Below are 18,702 nucleotides of genomic sequence, written 5' to 3'. Positions count from 1 at the left end.
AGTTAAGAAACTCGAAATGATATATATAACGATTATCGTTATGATAACGTCTACTAAATACATATGTATCATATTAAGATATTGATACACTATATTTAACATGATAAAATGATATTTAAATATATCATTAAGTGTGTTAACAATGAACTACATATGTAAAAACAAGACTACTAGCCCAAGAATTACGAAACGAGACTTATATGTAACGATTATCGTTGTAACGATATTTTAATGTATATATCATATTAAGAGATATTCATACATCATAATATCATGATAATATAATAATTTAACATCTCATTTGATATAATAAATATTGGTTTAACAACATTAATTGAGATCGTTAACTTAAAGGTTTCAAAACAACACTTACATGTAACGACTAACGAATACTTAACGACTCCATTAGAATGTATATACATGCTGTGTTTTGATATGTATTCTTACACTTTTGAAAGACTTCAAGACACATATCAAAATACTTCTACTTAACAAAAATGCTTACAATTACATCCTCGTTCAGTTTCATCAACAATTCTACTCGTATGCACCCGTATTCGTACTCGTACAATACACAGCTTTTAGATGTATGTACTATTGGTATATACACTCGAATGATCAGCTCTTAGCAGCCCATGTGAGTCACCTAACACATGTGGGAACCATCATTTGGCAACTAGCATGAAATATCTCATAAAATTACAAAAATATGAGTAATCATTCATGACTTATTTACATGAAAACAAAATTACACATCCTTTATATCTAATCCATATACCAACGACCAAAAACACCTACAAACACTTTCATTCTTCAATTTTATTCATCTAAGTGATATCTCTCAAGTTCTATCTTCAAGTTCAAAGTGTTCTTCATAAATTCCATAAGTATAGTTTCATAAAAATCAAGAATACTTCCAAGTTTGCAAGTCTACTTCCAAGCTTTCTAATCCATTCCAAGTAATCATCTAAGATCAAGGAACCTTTGTTATTTACAGTAGGTTATCTTTCTAATTCAAGGTAATATTCATATTCAAACTTTGATTCAATTTCTATAACTATAACAATCTTATTTCGAGTGAAAATCTTACTTGAACTGTTTTCATGTCATGATTCTGTTTCAAGAACTTTCAAGCCATCCAAGGATCCTTTGAAGCTAGATCTATTTTTCTCATTTCCAGTGGTTTTATCCAGAAAACTTGAGGTAGTAATGATGTTCATAACATCATTCGATTCATACATATAAAGCTATCTTATTCGAAGGTTTAAACTTGTAATCACTAGAACATAGTTTAGTTAATTCTAAACTTGTTCGCAAACAAAAGTTAATCCTTCTATCTTGACTTTTAAAATCAACTAAACACATGTTCTATATCTATATGATATGCTAACTTAATGATTTAAAACCTGGAAACACGATGAACACCATAAAATCGGATATACGCCGTCGTAGTGAAACCGGGGGCTGTTTTGGTTTGGATAATTAAAAACTATTATAAACTTTGATTTAAAAGTTTTTCTTCTGGGAAAATAATTTTTCATATGAACATGAAACTATATCCAAAAATCTTGGTTAAACTCTAAGTGGAAGTATGTTTTCTAAAATGGTCATCTAGACGTCGTTCTTTCGACTGAAATGACTACCTTTACAAAAATGACTTGTAACTTATATTTCCGACTATAAACCTATACTTTTTATGTTTATATTCATAAAATAGAGTTCAATATGAAACCATAGCAATTTGATTCACTCAAAACAGATTTAAAATGAAGAAGTTATGGGTAAAACAAGATTGGATATTTTTGATCTTTTTAGCTACGGGAAATGTTTAACAAATCTATACAAATCATATCCTAGCTAACTTATATTATATTATACATGTATTCTAATATATTATGTAATCTTGGGATACCATAGACACGTATGCAAATATTTTGACATATCATATCGGCCCATGTATATATATTATTTGGAACAACCATAGACACTCTATATGCAGTAATGTTGGAGTTAGCTATACAGGGTTGAGGTTGATTCCAAAAATATATATACTTTGAGTTGTGATCTAGCCTAAGACGTGTATACACTGGGTCGTGGATTGATTCAAGATAATATATATCGATTTATTTCTGTACATATAACTGTGGACAACTAGTTGTAGGTTACTAACGAGGACAGCTGACTTAATACACTCAAATCTTTAAAACATAATAAAAATGGTTGTAATTATATTTTGATCATACTTTGATATATATGTACATATTTGTATAGGTTCGTGAATCGATCCGTGGCCAAGTCTTATTTCCGAGGAAGGAAATATCTGTGAAAGTGAGTTATAGTCCCACTTTTAAAATCTAATATTTTGGGATGAGAATACATGCAGTTTTATAAATGTTTTACGAAATAGACACAAGTAAACGAAACTACATTATATGGGTGAATGATCGAAGCCGAATATGCCCCTTTTTCTTGGTAACCTAAGAATTAGTAAACCAATCTACTAATTGACGTGAATCCTAAAGATAGATCTATTGGGCCTAACGAACCCCATCCAAAGTACCGGATGCTTTAGTACTTCGAATTCGTTTTTATCATGTCCGAAGGATTTCCCGGAATGATAGGGGATATTCTTATATGCATCTTGTTAATGTCGGTTACCAGGTGTTCACCATATGAATGATTTTTATCTCTATGTATGGGATGTATATAGAAATATGAAATCTTGTGGTCTATTATTATGATTTGATAATATATAGGTTAAACCTATAACTCACCAACATTTTTGTTGATGTTTTAAGTATGTTTATTCTCAGGTGATTATTAAGAGCTTCCGTTGTTGCATACTAAAATAAGGACAAGATTTGGAGTCCATGCTTGTATGATATTATGTAAAAACTACATTCAAGAAACTTATTTTTGATGTAATATATTCTTATTGTAAACCATTATGTAATGGTCGTGTGTAAACGGTATATTTTAGATTATCATTATTTGATAATCTACGTAATACTTTTTAAACCTTTATAGATAAAATAAAGGTTATGGTTGTTTTAAAAATGAATACAGTCTTTGAAAAACGTCTCATATAGAGGTCAAAACCTCGCGACGAAATCAATTAATATGGAACGTTTATAATCAATATGAACGGGACATTTCAGTATGATTAATGTGTAAGCACACATTAATGTCTAACACATGCACAAGGGAAGAGCAATCTCTAGTTGGGACTTGGTGACCATCCTAAATATATCTAAGTGTATTCTAGGATTACAAGTCTTTACTAGTTACACTTGAAAGCATTGTTCTTCATTTAGCCTTAATTAATCACAAAGTCATCTTTGATTGTAATTAATGTTCTTGTGACATTAGCTTAAGTGTGTTGGTACTTGGTGATCATACAAATGATATCTAGATAATTTTTAAGATCACAAGTTGTTGATTAACACTTATGTGTTATGCCTAATCTTGGTTAATTTTTCATTAAGATGTAATTAAGCGTAATTAACCAAGATTTGTGTTTTTATGACCAAGAATTAATTGAGTATGGAAAGGACATCTATTCTAAGCGTATTGAAAAAGGTTTCATGAATTATAGATGTCGGGAACTAGCCAAACTAAATTTGGTCAAAATGGTGACAGAGAAAACTGTGGTCGCACTGTGGTTGACCGTGGTGGCGACCGTGCAACTTGTTTTCACAAAACTGCGTTGCAATTCAGCCTGGGCTTCTACGGCTGGGTATGCGGTCGACCGTACCTTGACCGTGTATTTTGCTGACCTTTATTTTCATTCTTTAAGTTTTGTTTGACTTGGTCGTTTACAAGATCAAGTATGGATTAGTGACCTTGCATGTTTTATGTTAAGATGTCGATCATCACTTATGCATATGTATGTGTCATCATCAAAACATATTCTTTGGTTAAGCATCATACTTAACTTTGTCATTTAGTCTATTAACCAACATTCAACCAACAAGGGTGATGGTTGACATGTCAGTGGCAGGATTGGGCGTGTCTAGAGCAATGAGTTGAGGCGGTGTTGTCTCCTGTTACAATTCTGTGATTGAAGTCTCGCACACTTCAATGGTGGTGCAGAAACCGAGAGATGACTCAAGCTAGTAACTGAAGATTGAATTATTACTCATATGTGTTTTTAGTGTAGAAACACATCCTTCCCACATACGGGTAACCGATGGAGAAGTACGGTGTGTCCCCGAAAGTTAATCCGGCGGTATAAAAGGAGTCGTAGTTAGCTAGTCGGGGAGTTGCTGTGTGTATTCAACATAATTGACAGTTGAGGTTGATAACGTTTTGACGAGTGTAGTTGAAGTGCTCTTTATCGAAAGCTGCCAGCATGATCAGTTTGATGGGTTAGGATGTGTGTGTCCCAAAGAGATTTCTTGGTGGTATAGATGGGTAGGTTCAATAAACTCAAGACAGGTGATCGGTATGGGTTTTTTCGAAGTCTCTAAGTGGGTGATTGTTGAGATATGGAAATTTTAAACAAGGAAAGAAGATCAAGATTGCTTGGGTAATAAGTTTTAGTTGGAGGTTAAATTTAACTTGTGGAGCACGTTTTCGATTTTAGAAAAAGTTGTTTACTTGAAAGCAAAGTTAACTTATGGAACAAGTGGTAATTGAATTTTGAAATGTCTATGGATTGAATGCCAAGTAAACTTGTGCAACAAGGAACTGAGTTTAATGTTTTACTATAAATAGACCTCTGACCTCATTGTGATTGTGTGCACAAATTTATTAGTGAAAATTCTCTAATTTGTGTCCGTGGACTAAATCATTCTCTGTGTTTGGAGTTGAGATTTAACCACGTTAAATCTTTGTGTCGTTATGCTTTAATTTTTATCGTTTATGCTTTTAGATTATTCGTTTGTCGTTCGTGTGTTAGTGATTGCAGTAAATCACTTGTCTTGGTCGGGTCCTAAATCTTAACATAAGATGAGGTATGAGGATGGCTTTAAATATTTATGATGGATCAGGTTTGTTGACGATTTTAGATGCAAGGCCTATTACGCGTCTAGTATACCTAAAAAAGGACATGAATCCGTATATCCGGTCCTTTTAAATTCCAATAATAGATCATATGCAATTATGCATACATAATTTTATACCATATGTATATGTATTAATTAATAATGAGGACCCGTCGAGTATGGCTCCGTGTTTGGAACAAAGTTTCTTAATCGGGTTTGAAATTAAGATAACTTGTATCCGGCTAAAACTCAGACCGATACCATCCCTAAAATCCATCTAAGAAACTGGTAAAATATATTTAATTTTGAATTAATTCTAAACTTACGTATAAATACGCACATACTTAAGTGTAACATACAAATAAAATACAAACCTCACGTCACACGATTTGAAATTCATAAAATATGTGTTTGAAGGTGACTCCGCTTTATGCCGACCAAAAATCTCCATTGAAAATGACATTATTTTTAAGATTATCTTCTCAATTTTAGAGTTTCTAAATTAATAAATGATGTCATGAAAAAGAAAAAGCATAGTTTATATTGGTTAGTTAGAGGATGTGACAATTAATATTTCCCAAAATAGTCACGCATTGCTACTTTGATGATGTTACAAGATGCTATATGGAAATAATCAAACAACTCTCATTTGAAAAATTATAGGAAAAATTATGTAGTAAAGAGTTTGAACTAACGTGCGTTACTGTGATTTATAATTTGTAGAAAATGTGTTTGAGAAGCTAGGTATCTTTATATCATCATCTTTACCTATACAACATTACATGCCTGTTGGAGTTTATATACTATAATCAGTTTTGCTAACATATGCATACGTTAAGTTGCATTTAATAAATTCAAAGTTTCTTTATATGTTATTATTTGTATTATTAGCGAAAAAAACGTTTTAACATTGAACGGATCTAAAAATCAACAAGTACAATTGATACAAGCGAAAGCCAAACCTAGCAAAAAACAAGTACTAATTAATCACTAAACTAATGCAAAATTCTAGCCAACAGGGTCGAATTAAAATGACTAGAAAAGTAAATAAATGTCTAACAAGTTAACAACAAATTTATGTATAAACAATACTAAAAGACAAAAATACTAAAAGACAAAAACATAAACAATAATCAACGTCTGTGATCAAGAGAAGGCTGACCGCCACTGCATCAACATTAAAAAGCACTAGCAACCGCAATGAAATATGAGTCGTCTCTAAAAGAACCCAAAACGCAAAAAGACCAGCATCTTTCCCGGGCCTGAAACCAAATCTTCAACAGGGAGATCGTCGTCTGGTCAAAACTCGAAGATACCGTATAAAGGAAAGACCCGCAAACGAAACCACGACTTCAGATAATCGAAATCCACCCCAAATCCCGCAACCACCACCAACCTCCTAGGTCCCCTCCGGGCCTCCTTCACTGCCACCACGAGCCGTCGTTAATGCATGGCCTTCATTAACATGGTGTAGAAGCACCACTCCCTACCAAAGGAAGTAGATCTGTATTATTTGTATCTAGTACTCATTGATTTAATTTATAATTTTCATTTTTATGCGTGAATTAATCACTAATTCTGATATTTATGAATAAATTACAAGGTCATTAAATGCACATTAACGTATGTCACGACAACATACGTTATTAAAACCCTTATAATGACACTTAAAAGACATAAAAATCATCACTTGATAGTCAATACAACCCTTATGTACAAGTCGTATAAGCACCTTAACAACAATCTTTAAGATCATAAAAATCTTACCGAGTAATTCTTATCTAAATAACAAGAATGTTGCGGTTAATGACGATTTAGATTATATAAAATGATACGCAACCGTTCATTAACAACTCGGATGCAAAGCAATATTCGCAAGCATGTTTTTGGGTTAGTTCCTACGTCATTTTGCAAAACTACAACAGAAAAGTGTTTCGTAATTCTTCTCTGACGGTTCCCCTCGCTTTCCAAGATATTCAAGTTCGTAGCTATGAATGGGTTTCTAGTCGTTCACGAATCAAATCCATCGATTGGTTACAGTGGTTTTCGGCACCTATGTACTACGACGATCGACTGAGGGATTAGTGTTAGATTTATGATTTTTGTAATTTCATTTGTATTATTTTAGCTGCTATCTTTGTTTTCTCTAGCTTCTCATCCAATCTCAAGTATGAGCTTATTGTACCTCTTAATTAATTCAATATAATATTGTTCATATTTTCCTAATTGAATATATATATATATATATATATATATATATATATATATATATATATATATATATATATATATATATATATATAAAATAATTGCTTGCTTTTAGAAAAAAGAAAAGAAAAAAAAAAAAAAAAATCATATAAAATGATGATGCTATAGAACAATCTATTTATATACCGATTTTCAAAAACACACAACTCATCTAAAAAAAGTTTACTTTCAGTCGGTTACGTTAGTGATTTAGTCAATCTTATTTTTGAATACACATCTACGATCCAGTAAAATGTAACCACGTGTAGTTTTATTTTGTGACACCCTCCCCCAAATTGGGATCATAAAATCGATTAAACTAAACCCTAACTAAATTTCGATTCTTCCAAATACACATCCACTCATAACACGCCACGTGTATTTACACTTACATACTCTGTATATACGATACAAACACGTATATATATACTCGGACTTCATCACACGTTAAACCCAAACCCACATCTATTCCTCTGTTTCCCTATTTTTCATTATAAAACCTCAATTCTCCATATTCCCCTCTGTCAAAACCTTTTAATTTAATCAAAATTCAATTTAAATTCTGAATCTATCTATAATTACATATATAAACCCTTATTATTATTGTTGGTGTGAATTAGGATGGGGCCGCCGCTTGAATGTGTATTGGTGACCGGTGGTGCTGGTTATATCGGAAGTCATACAGTTCTTCAGTTGTTATTACAAGGTTATAAGACTGTTGTTGTTGATAATTTTGATAATTCATCTCAAGTTGCAATCAATCGTGTTCGCAATCTTGCCGGTGATTATGGATGTAACCTTTCTTTTCACAAGGTTTAAATTTTTATTTCCTTTTTATAAATTTTGATTTTGTATTTTATATTATAATTCAGTTGTTTGAAGATGTCAAATTGCTGTGTAATTCATGTTGTTTTGGATTTTAGAATATGCCAAATTGGTGATGTTTTGTATTATTAATAACTAATTAAATTAATGCAGATAAGAATAAGAATTGATTGATTTTGAAAATTTAAAGTTTTTAATAGAATATCTTCTATTAATAGGTAGTTAATAACCCCTTTAAAAGCTAAAATATATATGCAATGATACATACTAGCATGATACCTGCACTAACTAGTGATTGGGGCCTTGCCTTTCAAATTGAAAAAATAAAATTAATCATTATTAACCTGTTACAATTGTAACAAATCACATTAAAGTATATATGTACATACGTATGTACGTATTTATACATATATGCTATATATTTTTGTTAATAGTAGCTACAAAAATTCTGACCAAAGGGCCAATGGCCTGGCGGTATCGTGGTAGCCCTGGTATCGTGGTAGCCCTTTAAATCAAGAGGTTACGGGTTCAAGTTATGTTGTGGATTATTGTAAATATTCGTGTAATGAGGAAAGAAAAAAAAGTTGCAAAAATTCTGATTTTCTTCTTATAATGCGCAGATGGACATTCGTGATAAGCCTGCGCTGGAGCGACTTTTTGCTTCAACAAAGTATGTCTCTTTCAATTTAAACCATTTTTTTATCATCACCACAATTTTAGCAAGATTCTGATTTTGGTGACTAAACAGGTTTGATGCTGTAGTTCATTTTTCGGGACTAAAAGCAGTTGGTGAAAGTGTTAAAAAGCCCTTGATGTATTACGACAACAATATTATTGGTACTTTAACTCTATTAGAAGTTATGGATACTTACGGATGCAAAAAGGTAGCAAAAAGATCATACTTCATGTGAATAACTTTTAGCCCTGTTATTTTTATTTTATTTTATTTTTTTTGTTTTTTTTTCCTTGAATTTCAGTTGGTGTTTTCATCATCAGCCACTGTTTACGGTTGGCCAAAGGAGGTACCTTGTACCGAAGAATTCCCGTTATCTGCAGCCAACCCATATGGACGAACCAAGGTATAAATTGGTCAAAGGTCAAAGGTCAAAGTCAAAGTCAATATATATATTTGGTCAACGTGAAGTTAGGATTAATGATAAAATGAGTCTTTTGCAGCTGATGATTGAGGAGATTTGTCGGGATATATATGCTTCTGATTCTGAATGGAAAATAATATTGCTTCGGTACTTTAACCCTGTTGGGGCCCACCCGAGTGGTAATATTGGTGAGGACCCACGTGGTATCCCGAACAATCTTATGCCGTATGTTCAGCAAGTAGCCGTTGGTAGGTTACCTACACTTACGGTTTTTGGAACTGATTACTCAACTAAAGATGGAACAGGGGTATGTTTTGTCTGTTGCCTTTTTTATTCTAATGTTTATTATTATTAAAAAAAATCTATAAATTTATAAAATTGCTAAGTGTTTTGTTTATAATTTCAGGTACGGGATTATATTCATGTTGTCGATTTAGCAGATGGACACACTGCTGCACTGAGGAAACTATCCGACCCTAAAATAGGTTCGCCTTTTTTTTTTGAAAAATTATATAAAATGTTTGTATGCAATTATTTTTTTAAAAATGTCTCAGGCTAAACCATTGTGTGATTTTTAGGTTGTGAAGTGTACAACTTGGGAACGGGTAAGGGCACGTCTGTTTTGGAGATGGTAGCAGCATTTGAAAAGGCATCTGGAAAGGTATTATTATGATTTTGAAAATACGTATTTTAATGTCTATTTATGAAGTTTATATAGGAAATTGTTTGTTTTTTATGAATGTGAATTTATTGGTATATATAAAGTTTACACGTTGATTGTATATGTTCAGAAAATTCCACTTGTAATGGCTGGTCGTCGACCGGGTGATGCTGAGGTGGTATACGCATCGACAGAAAAGGCTGAACGCGAGTTAAACTGGAAGTAAGTGATTATCTTGCGTTGTTAATATAAAAACTACTTGACTAACGTGGCAAAATGGGTCGGTTGGCACATTTGGTAACGGGTCAAGATGTACATTTGTTTTGTACAGGTCTTGCTGAGTTGGTCCAGAACACTTTTGCGTTAACAAACTACTAGTATTTAATAAATAGTTAATGCGGCCAATATCATTTCATTAATATAGTATGTAGTATTTTGAATAAAATAGTATTTTGAATATGAACTTACTCTTGTTGATCTTCATCCTGTTTGACTTATTTGACCCATGACTTTTGTAGCTAATTTTTTTGAGCTTGCCCATTAGTGATGAAACACAATCTGAATGACCCATTTATAAATTCTTGGATTGAGATTGCCACCTTTTTATAAAATAGTAATGCCATTTCATCATCTTTTTGCTTACAGAACCTGTTCTACTTGAATTATGGAGTATTATTTTACTTATAAGATTATACATTTATACTTACAGTCAGATGCATTTTTTTATTGCAGGGCAAAGTACGGAATAGAGGAAATGTGTAGAGATCAGTGGAACTGGGCTAGTAAGAACCCGTATGGTTATTTAACTAAAGAAGAAGCTAATGGAAAGTAAAAAAAAAATGTCACGCTATGTTGAAACTGATAAATTGTGAAGCATGAGAAGACTTTGAGAAAGTTTATTAGGTTTTAGTGTTACGAGTGGTGTTTTTTTAGTGTTTATCTCTTACTCTTTTCTGTAATTAATAGTTGGGGTTTTGTCGGTTATTTTTTAATAGAAGTTAAGGTAGGCTGGCTAAAGGAGAAAGTAAACAAGCTAAGAACAAATGGATCTATAGTTGGTTTTTTTTATCGTACAAATAGATTGGTTTCTTGTATATGAAATATATGGAATTTGTGAAGTACTGGGTAGGGATGTTAATGTTTCTTTTATTCATTCATTATATAATTTTTTTATTAATTCATTCAATTCAGTATAAATTTATTTCTTATGTATATTCAGTTCAGCTCATTTTCATGGTTTAACTCAGTTTATGAGATTTGGGACATTTAGTTGAATATATAAGTGTGTGATAACTCAAGTTGATTAGCATAAGCCACACACAGTATCTTTTGGTTAAACATATTTTATGAGATTTGTGACATTAGGTATTGTGTTGTGGTCTCAGTATTCTAAGATATGATACAATCTGCTGGTCTTGTGTTTGATTCTTATTTAAGACATTAGCTTAACAATTTGACTTTTCCGAAGATAAAAAAGTAAACATAAAATAAAATATCATCAAAGTTTAACCAAAAATGAATTTTTTTTTTTTTTTTTTTGAAAAGCAAGAAATGAATTAAAATAGAAACCAAGAGGAATACAAAAGCTTAGGCCAATACAGGAAGAGGCCGAGCCAAGCAACCAACGAAAGACAAACAAGGGTGCAAAGGATGCAACCTGCACGAAAAAATACAAAACTAAAAAACTAGAAACATAGATACATAGAAGGATTTGTGAGCCAATTTAGCCAATCGATGTTTTTCCCCTTGAGCTGACACGAGATCCATTCAAACGACTTAACTTGGATTTCACTTAATAACACCGGAGCACTCCAACTTTTGTTTTGAAAGACCAACGAATTGCGATTTTTCCATAGATAAAAACCACAAACCCGCTCAACGGCTTGCCAAATCTTTTGGCCAAGAGTGGTCATGACATTAGGAGATTTTCCATGGAAGATATCGCCAATATTTGAAGGAGAACAATAAACTAATTTCCACCAATTGCAAACTCGAATCCAAACATCCAAAGCATGACGACAGTTGATAAGGAAGTGTTCTACCGTTTCAAGACCATCGTCGTAAGAAGGGCATCGGACACTATGGAGATCAATGCCTCTTTTATCAAGCTCTATCCGAACCGGGATTCTTTTTTTCAACGCTCTCCACACGAAAATTTCGACTTTTTTTGAAACCAGATTATTTCTCAAAGTACATTGGGCAGAATTATTATTGCTACCAAGAATCTGCTTGTCAAGAAGTGAAGAAAGCTGTTTAACTGTAAATACACCATTGTTCGCGAGAGCCCACTTCCATGATTCTTTAGCACTAAAATCGAAAGAGAGAGAACAGATCAGATTTGTTATTTCCTGCAATTCAGTGGCTGCCCTTTCTGTGGGAATACGAGACCACTCCCATAGAAAAAGGACAGAATCGGCCGCTACTGATTGAGGATGAACTGCATTAGAATAAGGTGAAAAACCTGCTACTGGAACACTCCCTGAAGACAAATCGTGAACATTTGCTGCTGTTACCGAGCCCGCTAAACTTGAATCTGCTGCTGTAACCCGATCTCTAACCATGGCATCTTTATTTCTATCAAGCATGTACAACCCTGGAAACATATTCTTGAAGCAATCCGAACCACACCACACATCATTCCAAAATGAAGTAGTCCTACCATCACCAATAGATTTCATGAAAGAGCTTTTGAAAGAGGCTTGTAGCCCGTCAATTTTATTTCCTGCAAAAATAATGTTATTCCAAATGCCCGAGGTCGAAAGATGAGCAAGCTCCACTCCCACCCGCAATCCACCGTCAATTCCATAAATACTACGAATAATTTTGGTCCATAAGCAGTTGGTTTCGGTTTTGAACCTCCACTACCATTTACCCAATAGCGCAAGGTTTTTGCTTTTTAAAGAACCAATGTTTAAACCCCCACCCCCCCCCCCCCCCCCCCTCCCCATATGGTAGACAAGTAGTACTCCATTTGACCCAAGTGATTTTTGAACCCGAAAGATCCCCGCCAAAAAAAAAGTACGTCTCACACTCTCAAGGATATTAAGCACACAAGGCGGGGCACGAAAAAGCGCGAAGTAATACAATGGGAGACTATTAAGAACCGATTTTAGAAGAACTAATCTTCCACCAAAGGATAACGTCCTCATTTTCCATTCCGAAAGCTTTTTCTTAAATTTATCAATTACCGGAGACCAATCACTAATTTTCTTCATCTTCGCTCCAATAGGAAGGCCAAGATATATGAAAGGAAATTTGCCTGTTTGGCATCCCATACGCGTAGCCAGTCCCTCAATTTCAACCGAGCTAACGCCCACCCTGTATAAACAGCTCTTATGGAAGTTAACCTTAATGCCCGAGGAAAGTTCAAAACATTTTAGGATGTTGAAAAGATTACGGGCGTTCGAATTTTTCCATTCGCCGAAGAACATAGTATCATCCGCATATTGGAGATGAGACATCACAATTTTGTCACTTCCAATAACAACTCCTTTATAGAGATCCCGATCAACCGCGACCTTAGTGAGGATATTAAGACCTTCCGCGGCTAAAATAAACAAAAAACAGAGATAAGGGGTCACCTTGTCTAACACCTCTACCAATGGAGAATTCACGAGTAGGAGAGCCATTAACAAGAATAGAGATGCTAGCCGAGTTAAGACATGCGCGAATCCAGTTACACCATTTTGTCCCGAAACCCATACAAGACATTACTTCCAAGAGAAAGTCCCAATTCAAACTATCGAAAGCCTTTTCAAAATTAACCTTGAATATGATACCTTTTTTCCTATTGTTTTTCAAGTATTCAATTGACTCGTTAGCAAAAAGCACCCCATCCAAGATGTATCTATCTTTTAAGAAAGCACTTTGCTCCAAACCAACAAGTCTTGGTATCACTTTTCTAAGTCTATTGGAAAGGATCTTTGCCACAATTTTGTAATAACTCCCAATTAGACTAATGGGTCGATAATCGCCAAGTGTGATGGGATCATTTTTCTTAGGAACTAATGTGACGAAAGACGCGTTGCACCCTTTAGAGAACTCACCTTTTTCCCAAAACCAAGAGATGGCATTAATAACATCATCCTTAATAATACCCCAAAATTTCTTAAAAAATCTAAGGTTGAACCCATCCGGACCGGGGGCTTTAGAGGACCCACAATCATTGATAGCTTCAACAATATCTGCTTCGCATATAGGGGCTTCTAAGCTATTAGCCTCATCCCTAGATAATGAAGGATAGACTAGGTCTACTAGGCTAGGTCTAGAAACCGTGTGTTCCTGAAACAAGCTCTTGTAATGATTATAAGCCGCCTCTTTGATATCACTTGGATTTTCATACCAAATGCCATTGATTGACAATCCACGAATATTATTCTTGACATACCCGCGTTTAATCAACGAATGAAAGTACTTTGTGTTTTCATCACCTTCAAGGATCCAACGTATTCAGGCCTTTTGTTTTAACATGCTAACTTTAACTTTTTCCTTTTGGAAACATACTTTTCTAGCATCCAACCATTATTTCCGTTCGACATCATTAATAAGACCCTTTTCGGCTTTAAGTTCAAGGGCATTGGCCACAGATTTCAACATCTCAATTTCATCATCTAAGTTTCCAAACTTTTGTAAACTTTTCGTCTTTAAAGCAAGCTTGATCTTTTTCATTTTGTTCCTCAAATAACAATCCATACGAGAACCGCCACCTACATTTTCGCTCCATACATCTTTTATTGTTTGATCTATCCCCTCAATATCAAGCCATTCATCAAAAACTTTTATAGGTTTCAGACCAAAATTCCTATCATCGTCTTTAAGAATAATTGGACAATGATCCGATTTTCCACGGTCAAGCGCCACCACCGATAGGCTATTTCATAGATTATGAAAAGAGTCATTGATTAGGAACCGATCAAGTTTTCTAAATTTGAGCCCATCATCACTTATTCGAGTGTAAATTCTACCACCAAGAGGGATATCAATCAACTTTGTCTTATCTATGAACTCATTGAACTTCTTTGCCCTACTCTCAATAAAGTGGCAATTGAATCTTTCGTTTTCACATCGCACCTCATTAAAGTCCCCACAGACAACCCACGCTTGATTAGAACCGGTATTGATTTTGTTATGCAAGAAATCCCAACATTCTGGTTTCTTTTGATCTTCATGAGGGTCGTACACATTAATTACATTGAACTCCATTCCAGAGCTAATCCAAACACCTCGAACACCAATACAAAAGTCGGAGACAAATGAATTAGCAACATCAAAACAGTTTGTATCCCAAATAATTAATTGTCCACCCGATTTCTCCACCATTTCCTTTTGAACGAAATTACAGTGATGATTGCCCCATAAAACACGAATCCAATTAAGATCAACCGTGTGCTGTTTAGTTTCTTGCAGAACGAGAATGTTTGGTTTTTCAAAGCGACAAATATTTTTTAACCAACCATGTTTACAATATTTCCCCGTCCCAAATCCCCTGATATTTAATGTAATGATTTTCATGATGGAAATTAATATAAACAAAAATAACAGAGGACTATGAGGCTTACTGGGTGGGTTTTTCAACCCACTTCAACCCTAATTGATTTCCAAACTTCTTCAGGCCTTCATTCGATACAGAAAAAGAAGAGTTACTAGAACTGGGAACTTGCCTGTTGGATGTCGATGGTTTTTGATACTCTTTTGGTTTATTTGCACACGATGAACAAGTTGATTTAATAGGACCCTTAGAAGTTTTATTTTTCCTTGCTGCCGATTTCACATTCATAATTCTTGAGGACGCTTTCCAATTGCGTAATCTTGATAAACAACAATCTTTTTTGACCGAGCTTTTGTGATGTTTAGATTTTTTTTACTTGCGACCTCTTGTTCTTCTTAACAGATACGGGTGTAGAACAATTAGGAATACCAGGAGGAACAGTAGGTCTTTTGTTCTTCTTATCTATAGGTCTCTTGTTATTCTTATCAGGTACTGATTTAATATGAATTGTAGTTGGAGGATCAGTAGGCGAATCTTGCTCGTCAGACCCATTTGGCTCATTAACTTGATCACCCACCTTATCAGAGTTATTTGGGCTGTAGAAAGGAGTTAGTGGGTTGTTTAGCTCATCTTCACTTGACTTATTTGTACTGAGACAATTATTAACCTCATGGGCCAATCCAGTAGCAGCTTCCTGTTCCATCACCATATTTTCAAGTTCAAGTTCATAACATCTAATTGGGCTGAAACAATTCTCGTCTATATGGGCCATCACCTCATCAATATTTTCTATGTTATCCTAGCCCAATTTCACCCCATTTACCCTACTCGAATTTTTTGAATTAGGTGTAGAAAATTCACCATGCCTGACACTACCGTTGGACCTTTTTGGGGAGACAGAATCATTGGTATCCCCCACCACGCTTTTTGACCTTTTTGGTGAAACAACATCATTTATATCTCCACCTACCAAATAACCTTTTTTATCATCATTACTATTGCCTTGGGAATTGAATCCACCATTCAAACATCCAGTCATCTCATCTTCAACGATCTTTGATGCCGGAGAATTATTCTGGTTAGATTCCCTCACCGGAAAAGGAGAATGGCCATTATTCTCCTTGTTCTGATCCTGAACAATATCATCATCAAGAAAGGGAAACTCCTCATCTGACGAGCCATAAGTATCATCGTCGAAATCATCATCAGAGCAAGGCCTATCGTCATTGACATCAACACCATTGACCCATTCAGTCTTTGTTAACTCTGGACCAAGTTGAATAATACGACTCATGTTTTCTTTAACCGCAGCAACTATGCATGTGAGATCATCGATAATGAGTTTTGCTGTACCATTAACATGTCCCATATCATTTTTAGGAATGAGGACATGACCGCTGACAAGATTTTGATTTTCTGAGGATACCGAGCAGTTTTCCAGATCAATAACCCGACCCCATTTTGAAGCAATTTTTGAGAACACCTCTTCATTCCAGCACGTTACAGGAACCCCATAGATCTCAATCCAGACAAGTCTTTCTCCAGTCGGCCAATAATCTAACCTGAGTCGTTCAACCTTGTCACACCACTTTTTGATTGCATACCCTTCCAGATTAATAATATTATCTACAGTTTTTGGTGAGTTGCAGATCACAACAAGTTCTAACCCACCTAGATATTTAATGGAGAACTCGTCCATACCCTCAGCCCTACACAATGACTCGAATTGATTAAGTAGCTCAATCTTCTTTATTTTAGCAACAATACATCTATCAAGTAGATCCAGGTTGCAATCGCACTTATTGATAATGGCCACCCTTTCATCTTTCACTTCTTCTTCTTGATTCTGCCTTTTCTTGTTGTTAACTAACTAAGTCCTCACATCTTCCTTGTTCTTGTTGATAGTGTGCCTTAAGTCATTTGGGCTACTAGCTACTTCACAGAATTTTCTCCCATCCATGAAAGAACCACTTTTTCAGTTGTTTTTCCCCCTTACTCACCCCTTCAAAACGCCCAGTACCCACCCCATTAAACCGATTGCGAGTAGGTTCATTATGGAGTGCAATCTTCTAATTTTTTTTTCAATAGCTTTGAAAACCTTAATAGGGTTCCCATCAAATATGATACTCTTCAGATTAGCAAGTAGCGTGTTAACATTACCAACATCACCGAATCTTGCAAAGGCAAACCTTTGCCCGTTTCGGAGTCTCTTGTTCACCATGAAGATATCTTTCAAATTGCCATACAACTTGAATGTACTCTAGAGATTTGCCATATTCCAACTTTCGGGATAGTTAAAAAACATGAACGATGTCCATTGATTTCTAGTTAGTCTTGGAAAGTCAGTTTGGAATCTTCCATTGAATCGATTTTGCTTGAATTTGAACCCTGCGTTGTAGCTTGTGTGCCTTGTTCTCTCTCTCCTCACTGATGTGTGCGAGGTGTAATATGAAATACTATTATTTTTATTACGAAATACGATACAATTTACACAAATTTTATTTATTTATATAGATGGGATATACTTAAACCTTGCTACAACACTTATAGGCAGTGTACCTAATCGTAGGGTATTGTAGTTTTTAGTAAGTCCGGTTCGTTCCACATGGAGCTAGCTGAGTTTAACGCTATATTTTTAACAACTATATAAAATATATATAATTATATATAGTAATATTATTATAAAAGGGGGTTTTACCGTTTAATGATCGGTTTGTCGATTTTATGTTTTTAAACGTAAAGATAAATGACAATAATTAAAGTGCGTAAAATAAATAGCAATATTAAAATGACAATAAATAAAATGACAGTAAATAAAAGTACGATGAGAAATACAATAAAAGAATTATGCTTATTTAAACTTCCGTAATCATGATGTTTGACGTTTTGATTTTAATTAATTGTTACCCGGGTTAATTGTCCTTTGTCCTGGCTTATTTGATACCTATCTAGGTTTTGTCCATAATAGTCCATCGGTCATAATTATAATATGCTCGTCAAATTAACCTTATTCCCGAAGTCAAATATTCCAACTAATTAGGGATTCGAACTGTAACAAGGTTTTAATACTTTGTTAATAATTACACCAGGTTATAGACTGCGTGTAATCTAAGGTTTTAATACTTTGTTAACAATTACACCAATTATCCTTGTATGTAATCCACCCCTGTTTTAATGAGATATGAATATTAATTTACCCACTTGATCAGAATGAATAATCAATTACACAACCCGAATAATTAATTAAATGATCGTAAAAGATGTCGTATAAACGTCACTAAATAGGACATACATAATCATTTTAATAATTATTAGATTAACTAATTTGAAGATAGGTTCGACAGATTCTAATGAGTTGTCATTCGATTAGACAATACCCCCAATCTATTAATAGTCAAT

General features: G+C 34.2%; 2 protein-coding genes across 2 annotated transcripts; one reads left to right on the top strand and one right to left on the bottom strand.

The window, feature by feature from the left end:
- The first annotated feature begins 7,700 nt into the window (after positions 1-7,700).
- On the top strand, positions 7,701-10,996 carry LOC139860326 (UDP-glucose 4-epimerase GEPI48-like). The gene is made up of 9 exons (XM_071849092.1): positions 7,701-8,045; positions 8,678-8,727; positions 8,806-8,941; positions 9,035-9,136; positions 9,234-9,461; positions 9,561-9,639; positions 9,733-9,815; positions 9,946-10,037; positions 10,548-10,996. Exons 1-9 carry the CDS (start codon positions 7,854-7,856, stop codon positions 10,645-10,647), a joined length of 1,062 nt encoding a protein of 353 aa, XP_071705193.1. The 5' UTR covers positions 7,701-7,853; the 3' UTR covers positions 10,648-10,996.
- A 406-nt stretch (positions 10,997-11,402) lies between these two features.
- LOC139860460 (uncharacterized) lies at positions 11,403-15,591 on the bottom strand. Its single transcript, XM_071849214.1, has 7 exons — positions 15,374-15,591; positions 14,803-15,300; positions 14,366-14,685; positions 13,409-14,245; positions 12,782-13,362; positions 11,517-12,676; positions 11,403-11,472 (listed from the first exon to the last, which is right to left on the bottom strand). The coding sequence occupies exons 1-7, from the start codon at positions 15,589-15,591 to the stop codon at positions 11,403-11,405; spliced, it is 3,684 nt and encodes a 1,227-aa protein (XP_071705315.1).
- Between the last annotated feature and the right edge of the window lie 3,111 nt (positions 15,592-18,702).

Source organism: Rutidosis leptorrhynchoides, chromosome 7 (genome assembly GCF_046630445.1).
Source record: "Rutidosis leptorrhynchoides isolate AG116_Rl617_1_P2 chromosome 7, CSIRO_AGI_Rlap_v1, whole genome shotgun sequence".
NCBI lineage: Eukaryota > Viridiplantae > Streptophyta > Magnoliopsida > Asterales > Asteraceae > Rutidosis > Rutidosis leptorrhynchoides.
Note: the sequence above shows the minus strand (reverse complement) of the source record. Positions and strands in the feature narration are given on the sequence as shown.

What these genes read in the sequence shown, in the direction of transcription:
- LOC139860460 (XM_071849214.1), bottom strand. Translation starts at nt 15,591, where the DNA reads ATGAATGTGAAATCGGCAGCAAGGAAAAATAAAACTTCTAAGGGTCCT. An exon ending in TGGGTTGAAAAACCCACCCA is followed by an intron (nt 15,301 to 15,373) that starts GTAAGCCTCATA and finishes ATTAAATATCAG; the next exon opens with GGGATTTGGGACGGGGAAAT. An exon ending in AATCACTTGGGTCAAATGGA is followed by an intron (nt 12,677 to 12,781) that starts GTACTACTTGTC and finishes GGTAAATGGTAG; the next exon opens with TGGAGGTTCAAAACCGAAAC.
- LOC139860326 (XM_071849092.1), top strand. Translation starts at nt 7,854, where the DNA reads ATGGGGCCGCCGCTTGAATGTGTATTGGTGACCGGTGGTGCTGGTTAT. An exon ending in ACTATCCGACCCTAAAATAG is followed by an intron (nt 9,640 to 9,732) that starts GTTCGCCTTTTT and finishes TGTGATTTTTAG; the next exon opens with GTTGTGAAGTGTACAACTTG. An exon ending in GAACGCGAGTTAAACTGGAA is followed by an intron (nt 10,038 to 10,547) that starts GTAAGTGATTAT and finishes TTTTTATTGCAG; the next exon opens with GGCAAAGTACGGAATAGAGG.